This window comes from Cyanistes caeruleus, chromosome 3 (assembly GCF_971803275.1).
Source record: "Cyanistes caeruleus chromosome 3, bCyaCae1.hap1.1, whole genome shotgun sequence".
In the NCBI taxonomy this organism is placed as follows: domain Eukaryota; kingdom Metazoa; phylum Chordata; class Aves; order Passeriformes; family Paridae; genus Cyanistes; species Cyanistes caeruleus.
The window spans coordinates 7,461,868-7,485,327 of NC_141703.1; the positions used below are offsets into that span (position 1 = coordinate 7,461,868).

At 37.3% G+C, this 23,460-nt stretch overlaps 2 protein-coding genes across 14 annotated transcripts in view; one reads left to right on the forward strand and one right to left on the reverse strand.

The window, feature by feature from the left end:
* The window catches only part of CASK (calcium/calmodulin dependent serine protein kinase), a 191,318-nt gene that overhangs the window by 76,497 nt on the left and 91,361 nt on the right, over window positions 1-23,460 (forward strand). For all 13 annotated transcript variants that reach the window (XM_086879640.1, XM_086879636.1, XM_086879639.1 and 10 more), the window contains 3 exons: window positions 3,913-4,018; window positions 10,576-10,653; window positions 11,960-12,032. In XM_086879640.1, the coding sequence (XP_086735766.1) occupies window positions 3,913-4,018; window positions 10,576-10,653; window positions 11,960-12,032 (257 nt within the window). The remainder of the gene's footprint in view (window positions 1-3,912; window positions 4,019-10,575; window positions 10,654-11,959; window positions 12,033-23,460) is intronic.
* On the reverse strand, window positions 14,370-23,452 carry GPR82 (G protein-coupled receptor 82). Its single transcript, XM_086879647.1, has one exon. It carries the CDS (start codon window positions 18,394-18,396, stop codon window positions 17,353-17,355), a length of 1,044 nt encoding a protein of 347 aa, XP_086735773.1. The 5' UTR covers window positions 18,397-23,452; the 3' UTR covers window positions 14,370-17,352.

Genomic DNA, 23,460 nt, shown 5'->3' on the forward strand with positions numbered 1-23,460 from the left:
GATTTTGAAAGGAAATTAGGCATTTGCCAGAATTGTTAGAGATGTGTAGGATGTTAGGTTGTTAATTCCCATGGGAATTTTAAGTGATATCTATGTTCTATGTTTTCTATCAAATATATATATCTTTCTGTGCAATTACATAGAGCAGTTACCTGTTTTTGTGCTTCCAGCAATTCACTTTCAGTGTTGCTGTCCACACATGCGGCTGCATTTTCTCTGTGTGGTGATTATGGCTGAGAATTCCCTTTTCCATCTTTGAACTTTTCTTTGTTACTGGTCTGAACTTTCCTGCCATTTTAATAACTTTAGTGCCTCTCTAAATAATTAGCCAGGTCTAAAATGGTAACTTTGACATGTCTCTAGTTGCTAAAAAAAACCTCTAAGTTTTGTAAACAGACTGAAATTCTGGAACATTTACTGGTAACAGTTGTGTAAAAGGATAGCTTGTAAATGCTTTTCAGATTATGATGTAAAGTATGAGCCTGTGTGCTAAACAAGTTAAATGGAACACAAGTCTTTTTCCCTGTTCCTGGTTGTGGGGCAATACCTTTCATGCAGCTGGCAGAGAAACTTCTAAAGCTTGTGCTTTTAAAACTTGCAGTTCTATTTATTATCACTGTTGTCAATTATGTTTAATTTTGAAAAAAATGCTGACAGGGAAGGCTTAAAGAATGAACCAGAAAGTAATTTCTTCAGCCATATCAAGAAGAGAAAAATGAATAGATGAAGGGTTCAGAAGGGATTCAAATGAAGTTAAATAGTCCAGCCAGTAAAAGATGAGTTTGGTTTAGATTCCACGACCTTGTCTTGCCTGAGGGGTATGTTCCTCCAGCTGAATTTTGTTTACTAGTAAAGGAGACTGCTGTAAATATGGGACATATGACCCACATTGGTAAATGACACATCACCTCTTAAAGGCAGCTTACTCCACTGGCAGATTCTAGAGTTGTCTTGAATCTTTTGTAGGTGTCTGGAATATGAAAGGCTAATTTGAGTATGGGATGTGTGTCTGGGACCTTTATTACTACACATGTCTCAAATACTCAGCAGAGGTTTAGAAAATTATACAGGAGGTAGCAAACTGTTCATACAATGTTTTATGCTGAATGATAACACAGATAATAATAAGGTAATAATGGGATTTTTCTCAGGAAATCCTCAATCACCTGGTGCAACCAAACATCTGTTTGGGTTTGTATTGCATTTAAAATTGGAATGGTGTCTGTGGGTACTTGGGATTTTATTTACCTCTTGAACCTGCAGAGGTAAAATTTCATTTGGTCTGGAAAAAAACATTTGATAAAGGACTGAGTAGATGCTGATGTAATTTTTTCAAGTGAAAACAGTGAAACATATGTGTCATCTCTGCCTTTTGTCCTCCTCCCCTTTCCTTTTTACTGGTCTTAAGCATGACTTATTTTGACCTTTGGGTCACGGTCCAAATGTACTTCAGAATCCATCATCTCTTTCCTGCCCTGTGGCTTTGTTGAATCAGTGTGGTATGTACTTGTCTCTCTCTTTATACCTCGTTTTCTTTTTCTTAATAGGCCTACTGTTGAACAAGTCCCTGCTGTGTTTGAAATAGGACTTTGTTCTGCTCTTAGCCCCAAGACCCCTTAGTCATAAAAGTCCTTGTTCTGTAACTTCTGTTCATTTGTTTTCCTGTTTGGAGATTTTATTTTCCACTTTGTTTCTCCCTCCTCTTGTGCTGGTGCTCAGTCTGTGAGCAATTGTTGCACTCATCCAATATTACACAGAGGAATGAGGGAAATGGCACCATATACTTTCTTCCTTTCAGTTCTAATTCCTTTCAAATAAAGCCCACAAAATATTAATAAAGGGAGTAGCCAAAATAAACTATTTTGAACACAATTTTTGCCTGTATATAAAGCAGAATTTTCCAGTAATTTCCTGTCAAATATTTTCACTTGGCTTTCCATCTGAAATAGATATTGGATGCCACCAATACTTAGCCAATACCTTTTGATAAGTGTGGTGGCATTAAAGTTATTTTAAAGCAAGAGACAAAATAAAAGCAGCCTGTTTTCTGAAGATCATAGTCATTCACAGAATCACAGTTTTTCTTTCTCTTCCACTGCTCCTCCTCTGTGTGCTCATCACTGATCCTGGTTAGGAAGGACTGGATGTACTTGAGTGAACCTCTCTGTCTGGAAAGGGGTGGGAACCATTTATTGTCAAACCATTGCCTACTATGATGGAAGGGAAAGCTACAGTGTGGCTTTAGTTGTAATTCTGCATTAAGGTGGTGTAAGAACTGATAATGTATTTTCCATAGTGAAAGACATTTTCTTAGGTTGTAGAATTTCATCTGCGTAAATAGATGGACAAATAAAGGCCAAATTTTACATAAATTTATCAAAATTTCATCTGCATCACTGATATTTCTGTTTGCTGTTCTGCTTGCACTTCCTAAGGTGCCATTACATGATGGTTTCTAAAGGATTGCTCTGTCATTTTGCTTTTAGATTGTATTTGCAAGGTTGTGAGAGAGGGGAAATGTAATGCAAGCGTAATATGAAAGTTCTGTTAGCAAAATTTGCACTTTGTGAATCTGAACATCTTTCTTGGATTGAAATTCAGTCATTTCCAAACTCAGCTTTTCATCTGAATTTATAGATGGCTGCAAGATCCAGAGTCTAGCATAAATCTGAGTTACCTCTGTTAAATGCTTCACATCAAAGAATGTTCATCTTGGCGCTTGCATATTTCAGTATAATTGATTCATGTGAAGAATGTAGGAGGGCACATGTAAAAATAGTGCGTTTTAAATTTCTTTCTAGTGTAGCCCAATTATGCAGTAAATATTCTCATATTTTTATTTCTCCATAAAGGCATGTGTAGATCATTCTTGAGCAATGATCAATTGTATGGAAAGAGAATAGAAAATTTCTGCTTCAGAATTCAGACTGATGTTTTCCTCACCAAATTATCATCAAAGCTATTCATTCAAGATTTGATCTAGAAATATCTTTCTAGAATACAAGTAGATAAGTTAAAAGAAAAAAAAAAAGTTTAAGGATGATTAAATAATAAAAATACAAATAGTTTCAACAAAGAAGAAAGAAAAATAATTCAGTGTAGTCTGATTTTTTGCATTTCTCTATCTGCAGAAAGATTGATTTGTGATCAGAAAAGGAGTGTTGTTTTAAACAAAATTTCTCAAGCTTTGAGATATTTTAGAGTGGTTTCTGCTTTTCTTTTAGTTGCAGCTTTTTCCTGCTTTATTCACTCTTCTCTAGAGCAGAGATGCAAACTAATATATGCTTATTAAAATTTATGTTAGTGTCATTTCATATAATGTGACTTTAAAATAAATAGTATTAAAGAAGTAAACTGCAAGAAATTTAAGCATAAGAAAAATACTTCTTTGCTAATGAGGACGATCAGGTACTGGTGTAAGTTTTTCTGGGCAGGTTATGGAGTTTCCACACCTGGACATGTTCAGAGCTCAGCTGGGTGTGGGCCTGCACAATCTGCTCCAGTTCACCTTGCTTTGAGCAGAGGATTTAGAGTAGGCACCTCCAGTTATTAATAGTTCTCTTTCTGTGGTGAAAGTCTTGTCTTCTGCATTTGGAGGTGATTCTGCAGTGTTGTTAAATATTTAGGATGAAAATCTCAGTGTAGTTTGCAGCTGTACGTTAAAGGAACTTACTTTTGTAGAGTTCTTCAGTCTATGACCAAGGAGATCTATTAATATGTGAATTCAAGAACCTGTTAAGTTTTGAGAGATGTGTATTTGAATTAAGCATAATTAAATATAATCTTGTCAGTGTTCTTTGTAAAGATTAATGAATTTATTAGAAAGTTCAAATGTTTATATCTTTCCAAACATTGTGTTCTAAACAGCTTGAATGTATAGCTAATCTGCAACTACCTTCTTATCTTCCACAGATCTGAAGAGAGAAGCCAGTATTTGTCACATGCTGAAGCATCCTCACATTGTTGAACTGTTGGAGACATACAGCTCAGATGGAATGCTTTATATGGTCTTTGAGTTGTAAGTTTCTCTCCTTGATTCTACCTTTTTGTGTTGTCATTTGCTAAATAAAATCCTAAAAAATGTCTGCTCACACCTGTAGGTTTTGTAGCTCAGAGGTATTGAGTGCTTTGAAAATAGTTATTTCTGGCAAGTCCAGGTTGTTCCAAATAAAAAAAGAAAGTTGTCCCCCTGTCTAAGTGGTGAACACCAGGGCTTTCTAAAGACAGGTGTAACCTTTTTTGATGGCTTCAGGGTAAGAGGACAAGTTGAAAATCTGCTGGTAGATTTTTGTCATCTTTGGGTAACTGGGGGTATTTTGTTGCAGTTGTAAAATTTTCTTTATTTTTTTCCACGCTGTTGCTTCTTTAGCACTGCTTTTCCATTATTAGATAAGAAAGTAAGATTATTAGTGTATTTAAGTATTCTTCTAAATCAATATACCTGTTCACAATATATGAAAAGAGGCTTTTGTCTAAAAGATTTGTTTTGGTAGTTTGAATGCAAGAGTTTAGTTGTAAGAGGAAACAAAACAAGACTTTTCAGCAATGGACATGTATTTTTATTCAACATCAAGAAACAAAGAAGGGGGGCAGCCCCAAAATTACCACATTCTTTCTTTGAGAGAAAATTATTAGTTCTTCCTGAGTTAGGTTTTATCTGAATGGGAAGGATACAACCAGACATGTGAAATGGTCTTTTGTGCATGTTCTTTCTTTGATCTTCTCTTCCTACCAGCTCTTCTTTTTATGCTCCCTAGATAATCATTCTTAGTCAGTCTGGGCATATGTATTTGTACCTCTTAAATTCCTCTGATCTTCCTCCATTATGTTTTCTGATGGATTTGAGCTGGTGATGTTGGAGTAACCACATCATACTGGCTTGTTAGGTAAAACTGGTTTGCCCACTGGAGCCAAGAATTTGATTTGAGATGTCCACATAAAAAATACCATGTTTTGACATGTTTTACCATTTTGGTAGTAGAAAAGCCACAACAAAAACATTCGGTAAAGCAGAAAATTGTTGTTTGCAAGTCTTCTGCGTTTTTTGATGAGTTTATAAACTTACAGGTTTGTGAAATAATTGTTTTGTGCTTTTCTCTCTGTACATTTTGATTCAATACTGACTTTGCTTTTTATTTTGAAAATCCCAAAGCATGAACTAAGGGACTTTAATTACCCTATTATGAAATAATTATATATACCTTGGGTAGTCATACTCAGATAATTAACAAGATTTTGAAATGGAAAAAAAAAGGGTTTGCTTCTATTTTTACCATGCTCATAGCTCAGAAATATGAGACAAAAGCAGTAATTATTTTTTAATGGCAACCCTATTATAATTTATGTTTGTATATATAAAAAGCAAGTCTGAACAATTAGAATTACTACACAAAGACTGCACCTGACTTCAGGCCACATGAAAGAAGGAATTACAAAGCTAAATTATTTGAGGGATGATGATTGTTTATCATATGTATGTCCTTGTCTCCTTTGTACACAACAATCATCAGTCTTTTGTAGCACTGATAGAAAATGAGGCAGTGGGAACACCTGTGCTCAAAATGTGGGAGGGAATAAAAGAGCTGTGGCAGGATGTGTTGTTGTGCTGGAGGGGATGCTTTGGTAAAGTGATTCAACAGCAGACTGGTGTTTGTGTGGAGTGAGACTGCATTGTCTGAGTCTGAGCAGTTAGGGGCACACTCTGTAACTGTGACCATAAAAACAAACTTGGAGTTGGCAGAAAAGCATCTCTGTACATGTAATTCCTTTCCCCCCATTCTGCTTTCTGTTCATTATGCTGTTATTGTAACCAGCTCAACTGATTCACAGCAAATTTTTGTCTACAGCAATAAAATGTATTTCATAGGGTCTGGTTACTCTGAGGTGACTGAAGGGGAAGACAACACAGATCTAGAGAGGAGACATAAACCCAGCTGTGATGGGTGATTTGTGGGCTGGATTTACACGAAAACCAAGGCAGGCCCAGCAGATGAAATGCGTGGAATGACCAAACCTAAAACTTTGTGCCATCAATTCGTACGTAAATGATGCATCAGTTCACTGTGGTTTCATAATCTGTGAGCTGCATGGGGCAGCTGCTAGGAGGACCCTGAATCTTGGCAAACCTACTGATACAGGAAAAGTACAAGTGAAATAAGCAAATGTAGCACGTACCTGGTAGCAACTGGTTGAAGCACTTAGGAAAATGTACAATTTGTGCTCAGTTTTGAAAGCTTTTGTGAAAATAAACATTTTAAAAATCAAACCGTGATTCATAGAAGCACTGATGAACAGTAGCAATGAGGTTTAACACCCAAAAAATGAGCTCTGTTTTGAACCCCTTATTCATACACAAACTCAAGCACTCTCTAGAATGGCCTATATCTCAGATTAGCAGGCTGCATGGTGCTGCTGTAATAAATAACAGTGAAGCAGGTGCTCATAAGAGACAACGTGCATGTGTAGAATAAGAAGCAGACCCTATCCCAGGAGGTCTTATTGCTAAGGTGAAAATATTATTTTAAAAGTATTTATAAAAATAAATGCATTTGTAATGCATAGTTACTGCATTACAGATGAGAGAGGATCTGCCTGTGCAAAACGATTTCCCTCACAAACATCCCCGCTGTCCCTCTGAGGGACTCTTTACTCTGAAGGAAATGATCCCTTGGAGGCTCTGGAGACACCTTACAGCTGAGAAGGGCCAGTTCTACTCTCTGTAATAGAGTTGCAATTTTCTTTCCCATTCTTGGTGTTATTTGCTGGCAGCTGTATCGAATCATGGGGTCATTTAGGTTGGAAAAGACCCCATAAGATCATCGAGTCCAACCATTAACCCAGCAGTGCCAAGTCCACCACTAAACCACGTCCCTGAACTTCACATCTACACATCTTTTAAATAACCCTGGGGATGGTGGCTACACCATTAACCTGGGCATTCTGTTCTCATGCTTGACAACCCTCTCAGTGAAGAAATTTTTACTGCTATCTAATGTAAACCTCCCTTAGCACAAATTGAGGCCATTTCACCTTTTCTGATTGCTTTTGTTACCTGAAAGAACAAACCAACCCTGGCCTGGCTACAACCTCTTTCAGGCATTTGTAGAGACTGATGAGGTCCCCCAAAAAAACCTCCTGGATTTATTATTATATTATTAATATAATTATTAATATATATTATTAATTATATATTATTTATACAGGTGTCACTTAATATACTCTATTGCTTATTACATTTTTCCCTATCAGTGAGAATACTTTGAGAAGGCTCACAGCTACTTGGAATATTTCTTAAAGAAAGCAAATACTCATTTTGAAGGGTCTGAAAACTAGATTTTAGACTTATGAGTACATTATATTCAGTTTATCCTCAGTACATATGGAGTGAGAGTATTTCCTTGCTGAAGAGCTCAGATACAGGAGCAGTGAGTGCATTCCAAATGTCTTGCTGTCTGGTCATTTGCAGAATATTGTCTCACCACTGTACATAGGTGGGCTTGTTTTTCTTGGTGCATTCTAAGACAGATTTGTATCTTGGGACATTAGAAGAAGTGATCTGTTAAGATTTAGCAGTTAGGATGTATAAATAGCTTATTTAGATATAAATATAGTTGTATGCATATATCTTTGCTGTTTAATGTAGCTAACATGTAAAAATGTTTCAGGTTTAAAATCTCAAATTCATAATAGCAGTAGTTAACAGAGTTACAGTTGGCTTATTTGAGGTAAGTGAAGATGACAAGTATAGAAAACCTGTCCCATTGAAGGGGAAAATGCCATCATGCACACGCCTTGAACGTGCATGGTATAAAACTCAGTAAATTCAATTATGAGCAGCATGTCAGCTCTGAATTTTTTATCTTATATTTATTAAGTAATAATTCACTTCCCTAAATTTTAGCACTGTTTCTAAAGCTTTCTCATTCTTCATAAATAAATTAAGTTGTAGGCTACATCCTATTAGGTCTGCAAATTCAAAGCTATCATACCCCAGTATGAAAACACAGATCTCTTACGCAGTGTGCTGTCTGTTCTTCAGTCACTGCTGGTGTCAGAGCAGATTTCTGTGTACACATATACATACATACATAAATATTTATATTTACTTACTGTATATATATATGTATATTTAAAATACATCGGTCCTGGTCAGTTCATGTCCCTTCCATTAGCTCCCTCTACTGGTGTCAGGGAATTCTCTCAGGTTACGACTGTGTTCTGATTTTTCCCAAATTTTTTTGCATCATCCACACGTACCTTCAGCATGAATATATTTGTATATTTACTTCAGTGGATTTTAACTTATTTTTTTTTATTATTTTGTGTTTTTCACATGCTTATGCTGATAGTTGCAAAGCCTTGAGACTTCCTGAACTTCCATTCTATCAGTATTCTAAAACTTTATTGCTCTTATATCATACAAGGCTTTCAGTTTCTGCAAAGTCATCTTGTAAGTGATTGAGCTAATGCTGAGTTTTCAGTCTGTTGGTTCACTGAATTTTCTGGGATTTCTTATAACTGAGGTTGACTCTGCCTTTTTTTCAACCTCAGCTAGACAAAAGTCTCATGATTTTCAGGTAAAATTCAATATCATGTATTGAATATATTGTATCACACGGAGTGACACAAGCCCTCTTTACACATCAAAATCTACTCTTTAAAGAAAATATTTTGTCTTGAAAAAAATAGTGAATTGAAGTCAGGTGTTAAAATACACCTGACTCATATTTGTGCTTGGTAAGCCAATAGAGTTCATATTAATGGAGTTAAAGTTTCAAACATATTTGCCAAGAAATTCAAACTGGCACTTACTGATATACAATTTCAATGAGAAATGCTGACATCTGTAAGTGGGAGGTAGAAATACATGTTAAAGACCATGCTGATTATAAACACCTTGTAAAATAGAAAAGTTAATGTAAAAACATTACACTCCTCCCTCCATGTCTCAGAAACTATTGATGCTGCTAAAAAGCTTCAGTGCCTCTGGATCTTTAATTTCACTGCCTTGTTACAAAGTACAGATAATTAGTCTTCTAAAGGGTTCTGCTGCTTCATGAGAATGACATATCCTCATTTTTGGTAGCTGATCATACATTTTGTATATTCTACATTTGAGAAAGGGTTGAGAGGTTGACATGAGGGATTTTTTCCAATGAGACCATGAATTCCAGGTTCATGCTACTCTCAGTGAACCTGCACCATGGCTGCTGTATGATCTCTGTGATATTCTCTGAGTGATATTTAGCCCTGTATGTGGACCTGGCATTGATGAAACTGCTGGGAAAAAAACCTACAGATGAGTGCATATTGATGCAGTGAAGAGCAGATGTGGTTTGGCAATATGGAGTTCTTTGCACTCTTCAATGTGCTTTTCTTCTGGTCACCAGTCCCTTTTCTAGTTGTCAATGCTCTATCCACATGACAGTGTATTTTGCATGAGGGAGACCTTTGGGATTTATTTGGGAATTAAAGCTTCTGCACATGGCTTGTGACTCCCTGAGCAGAAGTTTGGCATTGCAGGTATGTAACAAAGCAGAAGTGCTGCTGATACTCTCAATGGCTCACTGAAACAGCCCTGGGGATGTTGGCTGTCCAAATGCTCTGGAAATTCTGCCTTTTGGGTTTTTTCCCCCCCTTGATTCTTTGTGAGTAAAAAGAAAAGGTGTGAAGGCTGAGAATGTCATGTTATATTCAATATTCTTGCAAGTGCTTTATTAAACATGAGTTATGTGAATTCTATTGTTCCTGTTAACTCTTGTTACTCTCTTCTTGCCCCATCAGGCTGTGAACATTTTTAGATACCAATCTGCCTTAGGTCCTTTTAGGAGAGGGAAAAGGAGGGCAGCAGCAGGCTGCTTTCATTTTAGAGAAATGGCAGCCTAATTTCAGACTAAGGTCTATGAATATATCTGCATCTGAAGTGTTATGCTGCTCATTGTGGGAAGTTAGGTGTTCAGAAAGATGAGGGAGTAGAGGAAAATGGTATCAAATTTCAGAGCTGGTGATACAGTTTGTGGACTGTCAGTGTTCTCAGGTGTCTATGAGCTGTAAAATCACCTCTTGGCTGCTTAATTCTCCAGAGGAGAATGCCAACTGGCAAGAGTGCTGTATAGAATATTTTTTTAAGTCTTCATTTAAAATTCAAATTGAATAACATTTTTTTTTACTGCAGTCATTAGTATAGAGTTGCACTTGTAATGCTTATAAGAACACACTTAACCTAATATCAGAAGCTAATTGTTAAATTGCAGTGTCCATTTTGCAGGGCATTGACTTTTCTTGCACACCTTGTTCAATGAGCAGTTTAAGCAATAAAGTAAATGTTTGGTATTGGTAATACTTTAAGAGAACTGTTATATGACTTGAGGGACATAAAATGGTTAACCTGTGGCAAACCATTTTCTATTAGATTACCCATTAAATGCTGTTTTAGTGAGTAATGCACTGTACTTGTATCTAGAGTACTTTATATAAGATTTGTGTAAGGGTAATATATAGATTTTTTTAAAAGAATTTTTATGAAATTGATTATAGTTATCAGTTTTAAGCATTTTTGCCTCTTTTTGCCCGCAGTATGGATGGAGCAGACCTGTGTTTTGAAATTGTGAAGAGAGCAGATGCTGGATTTGTCTACAGCGAGGCTGTAGCCAGGTATTTATTATAATTTTAATTAATCCCTCAGGATAAATAGAAAAGAATGGAATATACTGTTGTACAATCTGTTAGCTAAAAGTTGAAAGTTGGAGTACTATAAATAATTCTGTTTCCACACTCTAGATGTTTACTGCAATAATTAGCATAATCAAAGTAGAATTTTGGAGCATTTTGCCATTTACTGGTTACAGATTGGGGTGAGGTTACTGAGTAAAACTGTATTTCACATCCAATACCTAACTGGCTGTGTTTGCCTTTATGGATCTCTCATATGATGGCATTAAGTGACTTGCCTCACAGGGTGAGAATTTTACTGGTCTATTTAGATGGAGTTGGTTTGGTTTTTTTCTCTCTTACGTATCACTGGATTTATTGTCACTTCACCTTTTCACTTATGAGATTAACTAAGATGAAAGAATCTTTAAAATTGCAAAAGGGTAATGAAACCCACTGTCCTAGTGGCTTGACAGTTGAGCCCAAAGCCTACAGAATTCTTTCTTTGCTTTTCTCAACATTGTAGATTTTCTAGCATCACAGAAACCAGGTTGGACAGACATCAATCTCTGTATTTCAACCTCCTGCTCCAGGCAGGGTCTGCACAGTATTTGTGTCGGGTTTCTCAAGGCTTTGTCCAGTGGGGTCTGGAATACCTCCAAGGAGGGAGATTCCACAGCCTTCCTGAGCAGCTTGATCCAGTGCATTGTTATGTTCCTATGGAAAAAAACATTGCCTTTAACCAGCTGGAGCCTCCAGAGGACGAGGATTGCCTCTCTTAGCCCACAGGAATGCTCTGATGCAGCACAGGAAGCTGCTGGATGTGTTGGCTCTGCTGTGGTCAGTGATCTGTTAGGGCATCCTGGGGACACAGTGGAGAAAGAGGTTGCTCTCCAGTCTGCATCAAGCAAGCCAGGACCTTGGTGCAATCCTTTTCCAGATAAATCAGGCACTGATACTCACATTTTTCTTTCTTTTTTCCTTTGTGTTTTGTTGCTAAAAAAAAAAATGGAGAGTCCCTGACTTCCTTGTCATATCAAGCAGAATTATTGAATATTCGAAACCTTTACAAAAACCTGTAAAACACAGATTTTTCTTTTCTAATTTCCCTCAGCTTCAATCAGAAAAATTCTCAAACTTTAGATTGTATTATTATAAGCATAAACTCCATTCTGTTGAACTCTGTATATTTGAGGTTAAATTGGTTGATTAATTTTATACAGTTAGACTCTTAAAACTTTGATTGTTAAATGTTTTTTTAGTAGTTTTTCCTGCAGGTTTGTCATGCATAATGTGTTTGTTTTTTCAGTCATTACATGAGACAGATACTGGAAGCTCTACGTTACTGTCATGATAATAATATAATTCACAGAGATGTGAAGGTAAGGGGGCTTAATTATTTTTTTTTCTCCACCATAATAATGCAAACTACTGAATTTCAATTTCTGTAGAAAAGAAGAAAGCTCCTTCTGTTAGAGAAGGGAGGAGCTATAGAAGAGGAATCTCTATTTGCTGAGTGTGTCTTTACTCTTACTGTGTCATGTAAGATTAAATCCCACCCTAATTCCATCAATACAGAACATTTAGGAGGTCTGTATTCACAAATTATGCATGCATTTGATTACAACTTGCTTTGAAAGTCAGTTTTATTTCTAGTTTTTGGATATTCATATGGAATCTGCTTGCATTTTTTTCTTGTTAGGAAAATGTGTATATAAATTAATTGCATAAATTAAACTAGAATTGGTAGTTTATTGGCATCAGTTTGAAAGCATAATGACAGCCTTCATTCACACTAAGATTTCATAGAGATGCACATGCTTAAATGCTACAGTATTAGTAATAGTATCTACTTCTTGGAGATAGTCCAATAAGCATTTATTATTACGAAAACTTCCTTAATATAAATAAGTTTGTGAGGAGAAATGCAGTGTTTAAGACCAGTGTGTTTACATACTGGTTTTGATCTGGTAAACTTTGTACTGTTTCTATGGATATTTATGGAAGTAGTTTATCCCAAAGTACTTTAATGTAACAGGCTGGGAGTTTTAACCCACTTGACTCTCTTCAATTTGAATATGCATATTCTTTGTTAATGTCATTGCCTAAAGTAGCTATTCCCACTGCTCCAAGAGTTTGGTTTCACCCAAAGAGAGTCAAGCATTGTAGGAATTAAGGAAAATTCTAGCAAGCTCTTATGGTGCAGTTTGAGAAATGACTCTTGGATTTTAGTTAATAGAGAAGATTGAGAGAAGGTTTACTGTGTTCAAACTCCTGCAGGTGACCTGTGAGAGGAGAGAGTACAGACATTGAACTGGTGTTTTTTATAAGGAGTCATTTGGTCTTCTGTACCCAGACATTGCAGACCATTCCCAGCCTCCTACTCCTTTCCTCTTAAAATCAAGAAGGTTATTATGTAAAACACTTTAAGTTTCATGTTTTAATAGTCATTTCTTAAAACAGATTCTAAAAATGGGCTCTTAATTGCTGATAGAATATCTCATCTTGCTCTGTATTGATGATTCTAGGTACTTTCAATTGTTTGGTTTTGGTACCAAATGAATTTCAAAATTAACCTCATCTTGATGTTGCTGTATCTTCATGAAACCTCCATCTGTCTTTCTTGGACCATATTCTTGAAAAAAACACCAAGTTTTAGCTTCAAGGGCCTCTGAGGGAGGCCCATTTCAGTAAGGGTAAAGTGGGAATTTATTTCATTGCTTATCCTGCCTCTTAGAACCTCAGAATCACAGGGGTTTTTTATGTACCATCCTTATAAATGAACCCGTTCAAATTACATGGGTTAGGAAAAATGTCTAAGGTATCAGTCTAAAGCAGTGTAAAGCAAGTTTTGTTTTGGCAAAAGCAGTGCAGAGCTGTAGGGCTTGGGAGTAGAACACATTAAACTAACTGCAGTATCCAGGCTCTAGATGTCACTGTAGACATTGTTTTGAAAGGAAGTAGACTAAATGACCTCTTTAGAAATTACCTGAATGGATGAAAGTGCTTTAATAAAATCTGTAAGGCTGATATAGTCAGGCTACATTTTTCTCCCTTTTAGACTTTCTGTGAATGTTATTTTGAAATGTGAAATGCTTGGTTGTTTTCTGCTGCACAGGAAAATCAGCACCCTATTGCCCATGTAAGGTTTAGGTGTCTTTCAGCTGGTTTTGTACTCCCTTAGCTCCTGTCTGATTAGAAAGTTAGGCAGTTTAGGGTAGACAGAATTCAAGTTTGCTGTTGTCTGTTGCCAGAAACTTCACCTGACTTTTCCAAGTGACTCCAGTCTGGGACAAACTCCCTGTGCCCCACATTCACCTCTGATGACAGAATCAAAATGTGAAAGCCTTCACAAGATGGCCTGTACTTGTCCTAATTGCTCTCACTGCACTGTGAGACCAGGTGTCTCTTGATCCTGTGCACATCATTTGACCCCCTTCACCATTGCTTAAAGGCTTTATAATCAGTGACAATTGCACATTTGCTTCACCCTCAGTTAATGTGATCCTGCAGTGCTTGGCAGCTGGATATGGTAAGGAAAACAGAAGATGCAGGAAGGTAGAAAACTCAAAGACAGCTGAGCATCAGAAATGCAAATGTCAAGAACTTTTTCCCTCACCACAATATTTGTTCCTGTTCAGCCAAGCTACTGATAGAGGACTCAGCCATTCCTTTTATTCTGTCATAACCATGCTGTGTCAGGGATACCCAGTGGTGGCTGTTGAAAGTAGCAGCACTGAAAGGGAATCTTTTCCATTACCAAATGTTATTACAGAGCAGTTTGTGTACAGAGAAATCTTTATGTAAGAGAACAACAAAAGGGAAGGGGGAGAGATGTGGGTCTGAAAGGAGAGTCTTGTCTTTTCTTGTAAAACTCTTGCTGCAATTTGAGTACCATTTGTCACTGGCTTTTTTTTTTCAAAAACTTTCTCAGAATGGTTTTTATCAGTAAAACATCAAGAGGTTTTGCAATCTTTTGTGAGCCTCTATTGTTATGTAGAACTTTCCATAGTTGCAAAAACCCTGTTACAAAAATACCTTTTAATATAACGGATGTAAGAATAATTTAATCACATCAAGATCTTTAATTGCTGGGGTTTTTTCCTTAATTCATTCCAAGTACTCCAGCTTTGTTCTGATTTCCATGTAGTCTGAGTATCTGTATGTGTTACTGATTAGAAAACTGGTGTGCAGATGGGGTCAGGGTGAGCCTGTCAGCAAAATGCAGACTTCCAAAATTTTCATTATGGCTTTAACTTAGTATGTATGAATGCTTGTTCCTTATATGTGATAATCTAAATAGACAAACCTGCTAAAGCAAAAATGCACATATTCTGCCTTCTCTGTCATTAAGATTAATGAATGCTCAGTAGTTCTGTGACTGGGAGTCAAAACCAGGGAGTTTTTGCAAGGAATGGGACCAAGCATCATTATTCTCTGTACTGTGTGTCATATACACATCTGAGTTGGTCCAGGTGACCTGAGACTTGATCTGTGGATAGATTTGCATGGTGTTTTTTGCACTGTACAGAACTTAACCTGTGACACAAATTCTGAGAGCGCACTCGGTTACCACTTCTGTCTTTCATTGCCTGAGCTGCTTGTAGCTCAGCATTTCAGACTTTGCTGGTAGACTTCAATACTCTTACACTTCTGCTTTTAGGCATATCTAAAAATGAGTAAAAGTAGTATATATGTGTTTATGTGTGTTTATGAAACTTTATATTGACTATTTAAAAAATAGCCAGAGTGGAATCTATTCTTTGAGACGATCTTCCTGTTTCAATCTTTGAATACCCAAAACAAGAAATCTGTTGCATGTTACTTTCCTTCCACTCTTTTCACTTTGAAACTTCTTTTATGCTTTCTGGGGACATTCATTAATAATTGGTATTTTTTTTTGTATTTACTAGAACTTACTAGATCCTTGAGATCCAGTAGCAACATCTTGGTGAGGATTTTCAACATATTGAATTGTTGCAAAGTGATTAAGGCTGCAAAACCACTATCAGAGGTGCAGTTGAAGGGTCCTACCTGGCCACATTTTTTTCTGAGGAACACTTCCTCATTCAATGGACAAGAGACTACAAAAGCAAAACTTTCAGTACTTTTTCTCAGTGTTTCTTCAGGCAGTGCTCTTTTCCCCCTGTTTATTTTCACTCCTGTGCCTCTGCTTCCTGTCTCAAGGTCCCCATGCTTGTTTTGTCCAGCCCTTTTCCTATTGACCTGTTATTATGTTCCAAAGCAGATTTTCTGAGAAGCATATTTATTCTGCTTGGCCTACCTGGAGTTGAACATTTACAAACTTTCTGGTCACTAATTTTATATGTTTCAGTCATTTGCTCACAGTGTCAAAAAACTCATGGCTTCTGATCAATGAGCAGGCTTCCCATGCAGCACATTTGAATGTCTTAACCAAAAATTTGAGAGATACTTGTGGTCTCAAACCTGCTTTGCAAACCAGGTGCTGTGCCTATTTTCCTTATGATTTTGTGTTCACTGCAGTAGAAGTGAATTGTTTTATTGTTTTTATTAAACAATTCATGTGTCACCTGCTAACTTCTGATTTTGGCACCAGCATGTCTAAGCAATGCAAGAAGTTTGCCACATGAGCTGTGTTTTGCTGTAGTGTTTTTCTTACTCTCCCTCATCCCTCATGCCTTTAAATTTTGGGGGATTTTTCCTCCATTAACTTTTCTGTCAAATGCTAGACCAATGCAGGACTCAATTTGTAGTTTCTCAAATTGCCTGTACTGCACAAATTTTTTTTCACTATTTGAAGCAAGAAAAGCTTTGATGCATATAAGAACTTTAAAGGACATCATCTTGGGCAGATTATCTAGGAAAAAAGTCGGGCATATGTCATGTTTTGATGCTATATAGAAGTGTTGGAGTGGGATCTTGCTCACAGTCTGCCACAAAGTTATATTTGATTAATAGTTCTCAAAGTTTCATTCATTTTCTTGCCTTTTTGATAAGCAATGGGGACCAAGTGATTATGACTAGGAAAGTGTAGAAGGAATGACTTCAGACTATGCTGGCCTCAAAAACTGTATTAAGAGAAACAACCCCAGGCAGGCATTGTGCTGAGATAGCTGCAGCTACATTCCCTATGAAATGTACTTCAGGAAAGGACAGAAGTGGTGGGGTTTGAGTTTGTGTCTGTGCAAATTAGAAGAGCACTTTGGTAGTGCTCACCCAGACTTGCAGCTGATGATCTAAAGCCATTCCTGCCAGCAGCACTTTGCCATCTGCAAAACTCAGTTTTGCAGTTACTTGGCCATTGGATGTGTAGCACAGTTATGGTTCAGCCATCCCAAGGAAAGTGTGCTTTGTTCAGTATTCATGTAAAGGAAGCCTGTGTCCAGAACACCTACTGATAACAAGAGAGAACTGGGTCCTCAACTTCAGCCTAGATTTTGGCTTCTTCCTTGACTTTTTTTAGGTAAAAGGAGCTGTCCATAGGTCAAATGTAAAATGTCTTTTGTATTATGTGCATGAATGGTTATTACACTGTTCACTGTACAAACTCCTTGGATTAGTTTGGGTAAACACATTGGATTTATTATGGCTAATGTTGGTGTAGCAAGCAAGATTATTTGAAAATAAAATACAGTATGTTACAATTTTATTTAAATATTTACCATTTTATATCAAAGCCTGCCTAAAGGTAGTTAGATTTTGTTTGTTATTATTTACAGTCTATGAAAATCTTTCCATATGCCTTCCCATTTCAGTGAAAGTATCATCATTACCTTTTTGATGTTCTGGTGTGGATTTTGTAAACAGGCCATAAAGACTTTTTTTAAATGTTTTATCCAACAGAAGGGTTATAACTGGATCTAAACTGCTTTTAGCAGCAGCAAGACAAGTAAGGAAATTTTTAATTTCCACTAGATAGTTTAACCTTGGACAGTCATTATATGTAAGCAGTGCATAGAAAATTGGCCTAAAAATATGGTGTGGAAGAAAGCAGACAGTTAATATCATCTGGATGACAAGAATGTTTCTTTTCACTGTTCTGTAAATTAGATGTTTTTCTCCAATACAGGTGTTTTTTTGTATTCTGCTCAGATGTCTGGTAAGAGAATAGTACGACCACAAAACAGTCATAAAAGACAGAAAGAAGCACACAGTGGCAAGGGAACCTGCAATCATTGCAGGACGTTCACCAGCTTCTACCCTGATGTTGTAGCACGTGGGGAACTCCGCGGGAGCCCTCTCCTGAGCGTTGTACGTGATGGCTGTGACCGTTATGCACATCACGATCAGCCAGATAACCACACACAAATATTTAGCGAATTTTGGCCGCCGGAACTTGTGCAGCAGGCGCCCGTGGAGGTTTCCTGGGAGAGCTGGGGACGGCTGTGTGCCGCTGTTCCTCTTCAGCGTGGCATACTGGCTGAGGGCGATGGAGCACAGGATGGCGATGGTCACGTACATGCTGACGTGCATGACCAGCGTCCCCAGGTGATGGGCGATCCTGCACGCCACCGAGCCATAGGGCCAGCGGTGCCCGTCCGCAAAGTAGGCGGCCAGGAAGGGCATGGTGCTGCAAACCAGCAGATTTGCAGCCACGAGGTTGGCCAGGTAAATGTACTGTGTCCTTCGGGTGGGCGCTTTCCGTGAAAATATCCAGGCGGCCAGAATGTTCCCAAAGATTCCAGGGGGAAGGAGGCAGGAGTAGATGATGGGGAGAGCTACGGTGGTAGCTGGCGATGGTTGAAGACACGATGAATTGTTCATTTATGGCAGTGTTTCTTGAGTGCTCAGAGCTGAAATGCAGTTTAAAAATTAATATTTCTGTAATGTGCATCTAACATCTCTTTGCTCTTATCTCAGCTGTTTCTTTGTCTCCCCAACTTTTCAGTGTTCATTTGATGCTGTTACCTAAAGTTTACATGAGGTTACACTTTGGGCATTCTCTTCCACTGGAATTTCATAAGGAGAAGTTAAACCTCAAAGCTTTTATGTGCATAGAATCTAATGAAATAAATTAGGAAGCTGAAGGTTCAAGCTAAGGTCTGGCAATATCTTCTGTGATCTTGGTTTATTTCTCAGTCTTCTGGAACATCTGTAACCTAATTTGGAAACCACTTAGAAACCATTTAAAATTAAATAAGCAAATTAAGCGCAAAGAATTACTTTAATTCCAGAAATGCAGAAGGGTGTCTGTACCTCCATTTAACTACAAATTGGTCTGTATGCTGCAAGAATCTTGCTGTTTATTTATTCTCACTGTATTTATTCTGTGCTCATGTCTGTATATGGTGTTACTTTATCACAGCTCTAATGTCAGATGTACAATTCAGCAATACTTAGCAACTCAGTCTATGTTTTTTAGCATATAAAATGGTTGTTAAAAACTGCAGTATATTAATTTTTTCCAAGTTAGTTTTTCAGTCTTTTCTCAATTTCCAAACTGAAACTAAGAAATGAAAGGTCTGTGCAATGACTCGGTAAAAACTGACATTGCAGCTTACAAGCCTGTAGTGGAGATTTGTTACTGCTGTATGCATACATATGCATACATGTTTTAGTGGAGTGTATCCTAGTTAGCTTTTTTTTTCATATCAAATCAAATGGAAAAAAATATTATTTCAAACAGAGATTGATAATATTCTTGTTTAAAAAACTGTAAGCAAATGAACTCAGATGCTAAAGAGGATTCAGTGTGGGAATGATAAAAAGCCCAGACACCAAGCAAAAAAACTGTGCTGTATGTGGTGTTTGACAAACTTGCAAATTAAACTAACTTTCACAGCTCTTGCATTTTAGCCTACACTAAGTTCCATATGTATTGTTGAACTAAAACATACTAAATTATTTTATTATAATGAGTTAAATTAATAAAGTTGCTGCTGAATTTACTCATTTTAGTAGTCTAATGAAAACTTTTGTGTCATTGACCAAATTTCGTCAGGTAAAAAAAAGAAGTGGTAATTTTAAGCTTACCTATACAAGCTGCAGGCACCTTCCTTTGCTGAGAGGAAATATTTCTGTCTGGTGTCTGTTTTATCTCCACTGCTGCAGTGAAAATGATGGCACTGGAATCTGGAGAGTACAGTTAAAAATTTATCTCTGACATAAGTAGGTTTTCAGAGTGCACACTTTCCTTTTACAATGTCAGGAGGCAGGTAGGCATTTAAAGTTCAGAAAAGGTGATGTCTGTACAAAAAAATTAAGTCAGGATCAGCTCCATTAAGAAAAAAAAGAGATAGAAGAGCAGCTGTAACAGTCCTTAGGTACAGCACAGAAGCACCTTGCAATCCTTTATATAGTGCTTCCCACTTTGAAGGGGTGGAGGGGTTCTCTTTAGGACTGCCCACTTTCCATCCTGCTGCTATTTTATGCCTTAAAACTTGTCTTTTCAGTGATATTTAACAGCTCTTGAGCTCCACGAGCCATCACCAAGCTGTCTATTCCCAAAGCCCATGTGCAGTAGTGCTATTTCCGTGTCTGTCCTCACATGAGTGACCAGATGGACACATCTCTTCTGTCTGCTCAGGTGTTGGATTGTGTGGAAGCAATTTACAGCTGATGCATCCAAGGGTTCCGGCAGGGAAAATGGACTCAGTGTCCAAGAAGTGCATTTTACACAAATCAGCCAGAGTTGCAGACAGGACAGTTTCCTTCCTCCACAGCATAGGAATGATCACAGGTCAAACTCTGCTTAGCTCTGCAGAAGTTGAGACTTTTGGGTTTTCTGCTTTCTTATACATCTGTGGTTGTAAGATAAGGCTTTTCAACACCTATAAATAAGTTCCTTTATGAGAACAGAAGTCTGGTAAGGTTCTTGTTTTGCTGGTTTGGCTTTGTTTAAGCATGAACTATGAGAATTCATCTCATGACCTGTTATCACTGTTCAGTCTCATTATTACTAATTTTTCTACTAAAATAATGGACATGTAAGCTGGCTTCCTATTCTGAATTCATAGTCAAACTCATTTGCAATTACATTTATTTGTTGTGGAATATTAGTAATTAGGCTGTAAAGCTGTAATTAGTTTTCATGTACTTTAATTCTAGTTCTTGTTAAATTTAATTATACCTTGTTTTCCACTTTTGAACGTATAGTTATATTAAAAATCATTCTAACAGAGAGTCTTTTGTATTTATTACATGTTTAATAGTTTCTTAATTAATGTTAGAAGTCCTTGTTACTGTGGTGTTCCACTGAGGTTTAGATACAAGAATGCATATCCTGTAAAATTACTGAGAGTGGTGTGAACAATTCCAGTTAGCAGGTTTTTTTAAATTACTATTATTATTTGGTTGGTTATTGACTGTTGCCTGTAATATTTATAATTTAATGATAATAACTCATGCTGTAAGAGATAACTGCTACATTTTTTTTCTACATTATTGTATGATAATAGATTGTTGTAGTGAATTAGAGTCTATTAGACTTTATTTTGGAATGGATTACTGAGAACAATAGCAATGTAATGAGATATTACAAGTTTTTAAAAATGCCACCTGTCCCAGGAATACAGTTACAGTTGGTTCTAAGCTGTAGCAAGCACCTTTCTTATTCTTTTATTAGTCTATTTCCATTCACCTAACTTAAAAATGGTATTTTATCTAAAATGTGTTTGAAGATACTCAAATAGAACACATACATTTTTATATGCCATTCACCCTTAAGTTCTCCATAATTTTTTTTATGTGCATCATTCGCCTCAGTGATTTATATTTTCTCTATTCTCAAACCATGTTCACTCTTAATTTATACATGTACTGGATTTTATATTGCCAATAAGGCAGCATATGTTGCATTTCATCATTATATGCAGACAGCTTGTTTTCTGGCCCTAAAAACACAAAACCCAGGAAATTTTCAGTGGTGAAATTCCTCGACTTCAGCAAGGGTTTGACACTCTCTCTCACAGCCTTTTATGTGCTGTCAGAGCATCAAACTAAAGCTTCCATTTGTGAACTTCCAGTTCTGGAATAATGTGATTCTCACTTGTTTTTCAGTGATAAAAGTTGCACTCCTCTTTTATGGTTTCATTGACCAGTGTTGTAAGGGAAGTGATTCCATTAAATGTTTCCATGTTGTGTTATCAAAATAATTGCTATTTATCTGCCCTCAGAAACACCAGTTTGCAAGTTGATGTTGTGGTTTAACCCTGGTAGGCAGGTGAGCCCTCACAGCCACTCACTCCCCCTCAGTGGGATGAGGAGGAGAATCAGAAGGGTAAAAGTGAGAAAACTTGTTTATGATTTTTGCCTCTTCCCCCTCTTGTTCTTGTGACTGCTGTGCTGAAGAACAGACCTCCCTGTCTGGTGCTCCCTCCTGCTTTGTCTGACACACTCTGATCAAATCTGTTGGTGTCTGGATGCCAAAGTATGTGGTTGTGGTTTTATCCCAGAAAGCACCTAAATCCCACACATTCACTTACTTCCTCTGCAGTGGGCTGGGAGGGAGGATTGGTAGGGTAAAAGTGGAAATTCATGGTTTGCGATAAGGAGTTTAATAAGCTTAAAACAGGCAGAAACAAAATAAACCTAGTAATAGAAAACAACCCCATCTGACCAGTGCCCAGTGAGTTCCTGAGAAATGGCAGCATAGCCAAGCTTCCTTCTTGGCTTTTGTAGCTGAGCATGGCACCACGTGCTCTGGGATATCCCTGGGGTGAGCTGTCCCTGCTGTGTCCCCACCGTGTCCTCGTGCACCCCCAGCCTCTCACTGCTGGGCTGTTCTGACAGACAGTGAGGTCCTGCTTCTTCTGCAGGTGCTGCTTAGCAATGGCTGAAGCTTCCCTGGCTTGCCAAAACTGTTTTGATCACAAGCCCAAACCACGGCCCATATCGTGAAATCCATCCCAGCCAAAACCAGCACAGAACTGGTACATTTTGGTACACCAGTTGAAATTCAAGTATGTCTTACAAATTTGAGTACAGAGGAAAATTAGGTTTGTGCTGTTTTATGGGGGTGTGTGTTGAGTTAGTCTTTAAATACAGAAAACAAAATAAATAGAATCACCTTCATGTTAAAATTCACCTGAGGACTCAGGTAATTGGGAAGCACTGGGAAAAGGAGAAGTAAGACACACTATTTGAGTGACTTGATTCTATAGTCATTTTACATGTCACAGTGTGACTTTCAGCAGATCTCCCAAGATGTTCATTCTTCAGTGGTATTTTTTGTAAGGCCTAGCATTTTATCCTCACATTTCAGAAAACTGATTGCAGAAAAAATACGTAAGGATTAAATATTTTTTTTTTAAAAGAGTAAAGAAACCTGCTTTTGTTTCCTGGTCAGTAGTAATTGCTTTCTATATGGCAGCGCTGTCTAGTTTAAAATTCCTTTCTGAGCCAGTTGATACATCTGCCTTTAGCATCTTGAAGCTTGAACTTAATATCTTGAACTGATTTATACAGTTGTAGAAATCCAAAAGCATTTTCTGATTGCTTTCTGTGGTAGTTTCTTTGTTCTGAGTGGTACTCCTTTAATGCTGCACTTTGTCAAGATCATACAGTCATTCCTATTCCCCTCTTCTGTGCCTGCCTGCTCTTAGAGATTTTCTTATAGACCTGGTCCCTTTCAGATTTTAATTTCTGGGCTGGAGAGTTGAGTTTAATGCAGTTTGGATTTTCAGTATCAAAACCTTGTACTACTACTTGATTCTCTAAAGAGATCTGAGGGTATTTTGGCAATACTGCTGTGTCCATGAATTACAAACCTTGTAAATGAAAATTCTGATCTAACACTTTTTTCAAAATAATTTTAGAATTCACATTTTGTTCAAGCTGGTGTTGTTCATGCCTGTCCTCTCCTGAGTTTCCCAGCCCACACCCTCACCC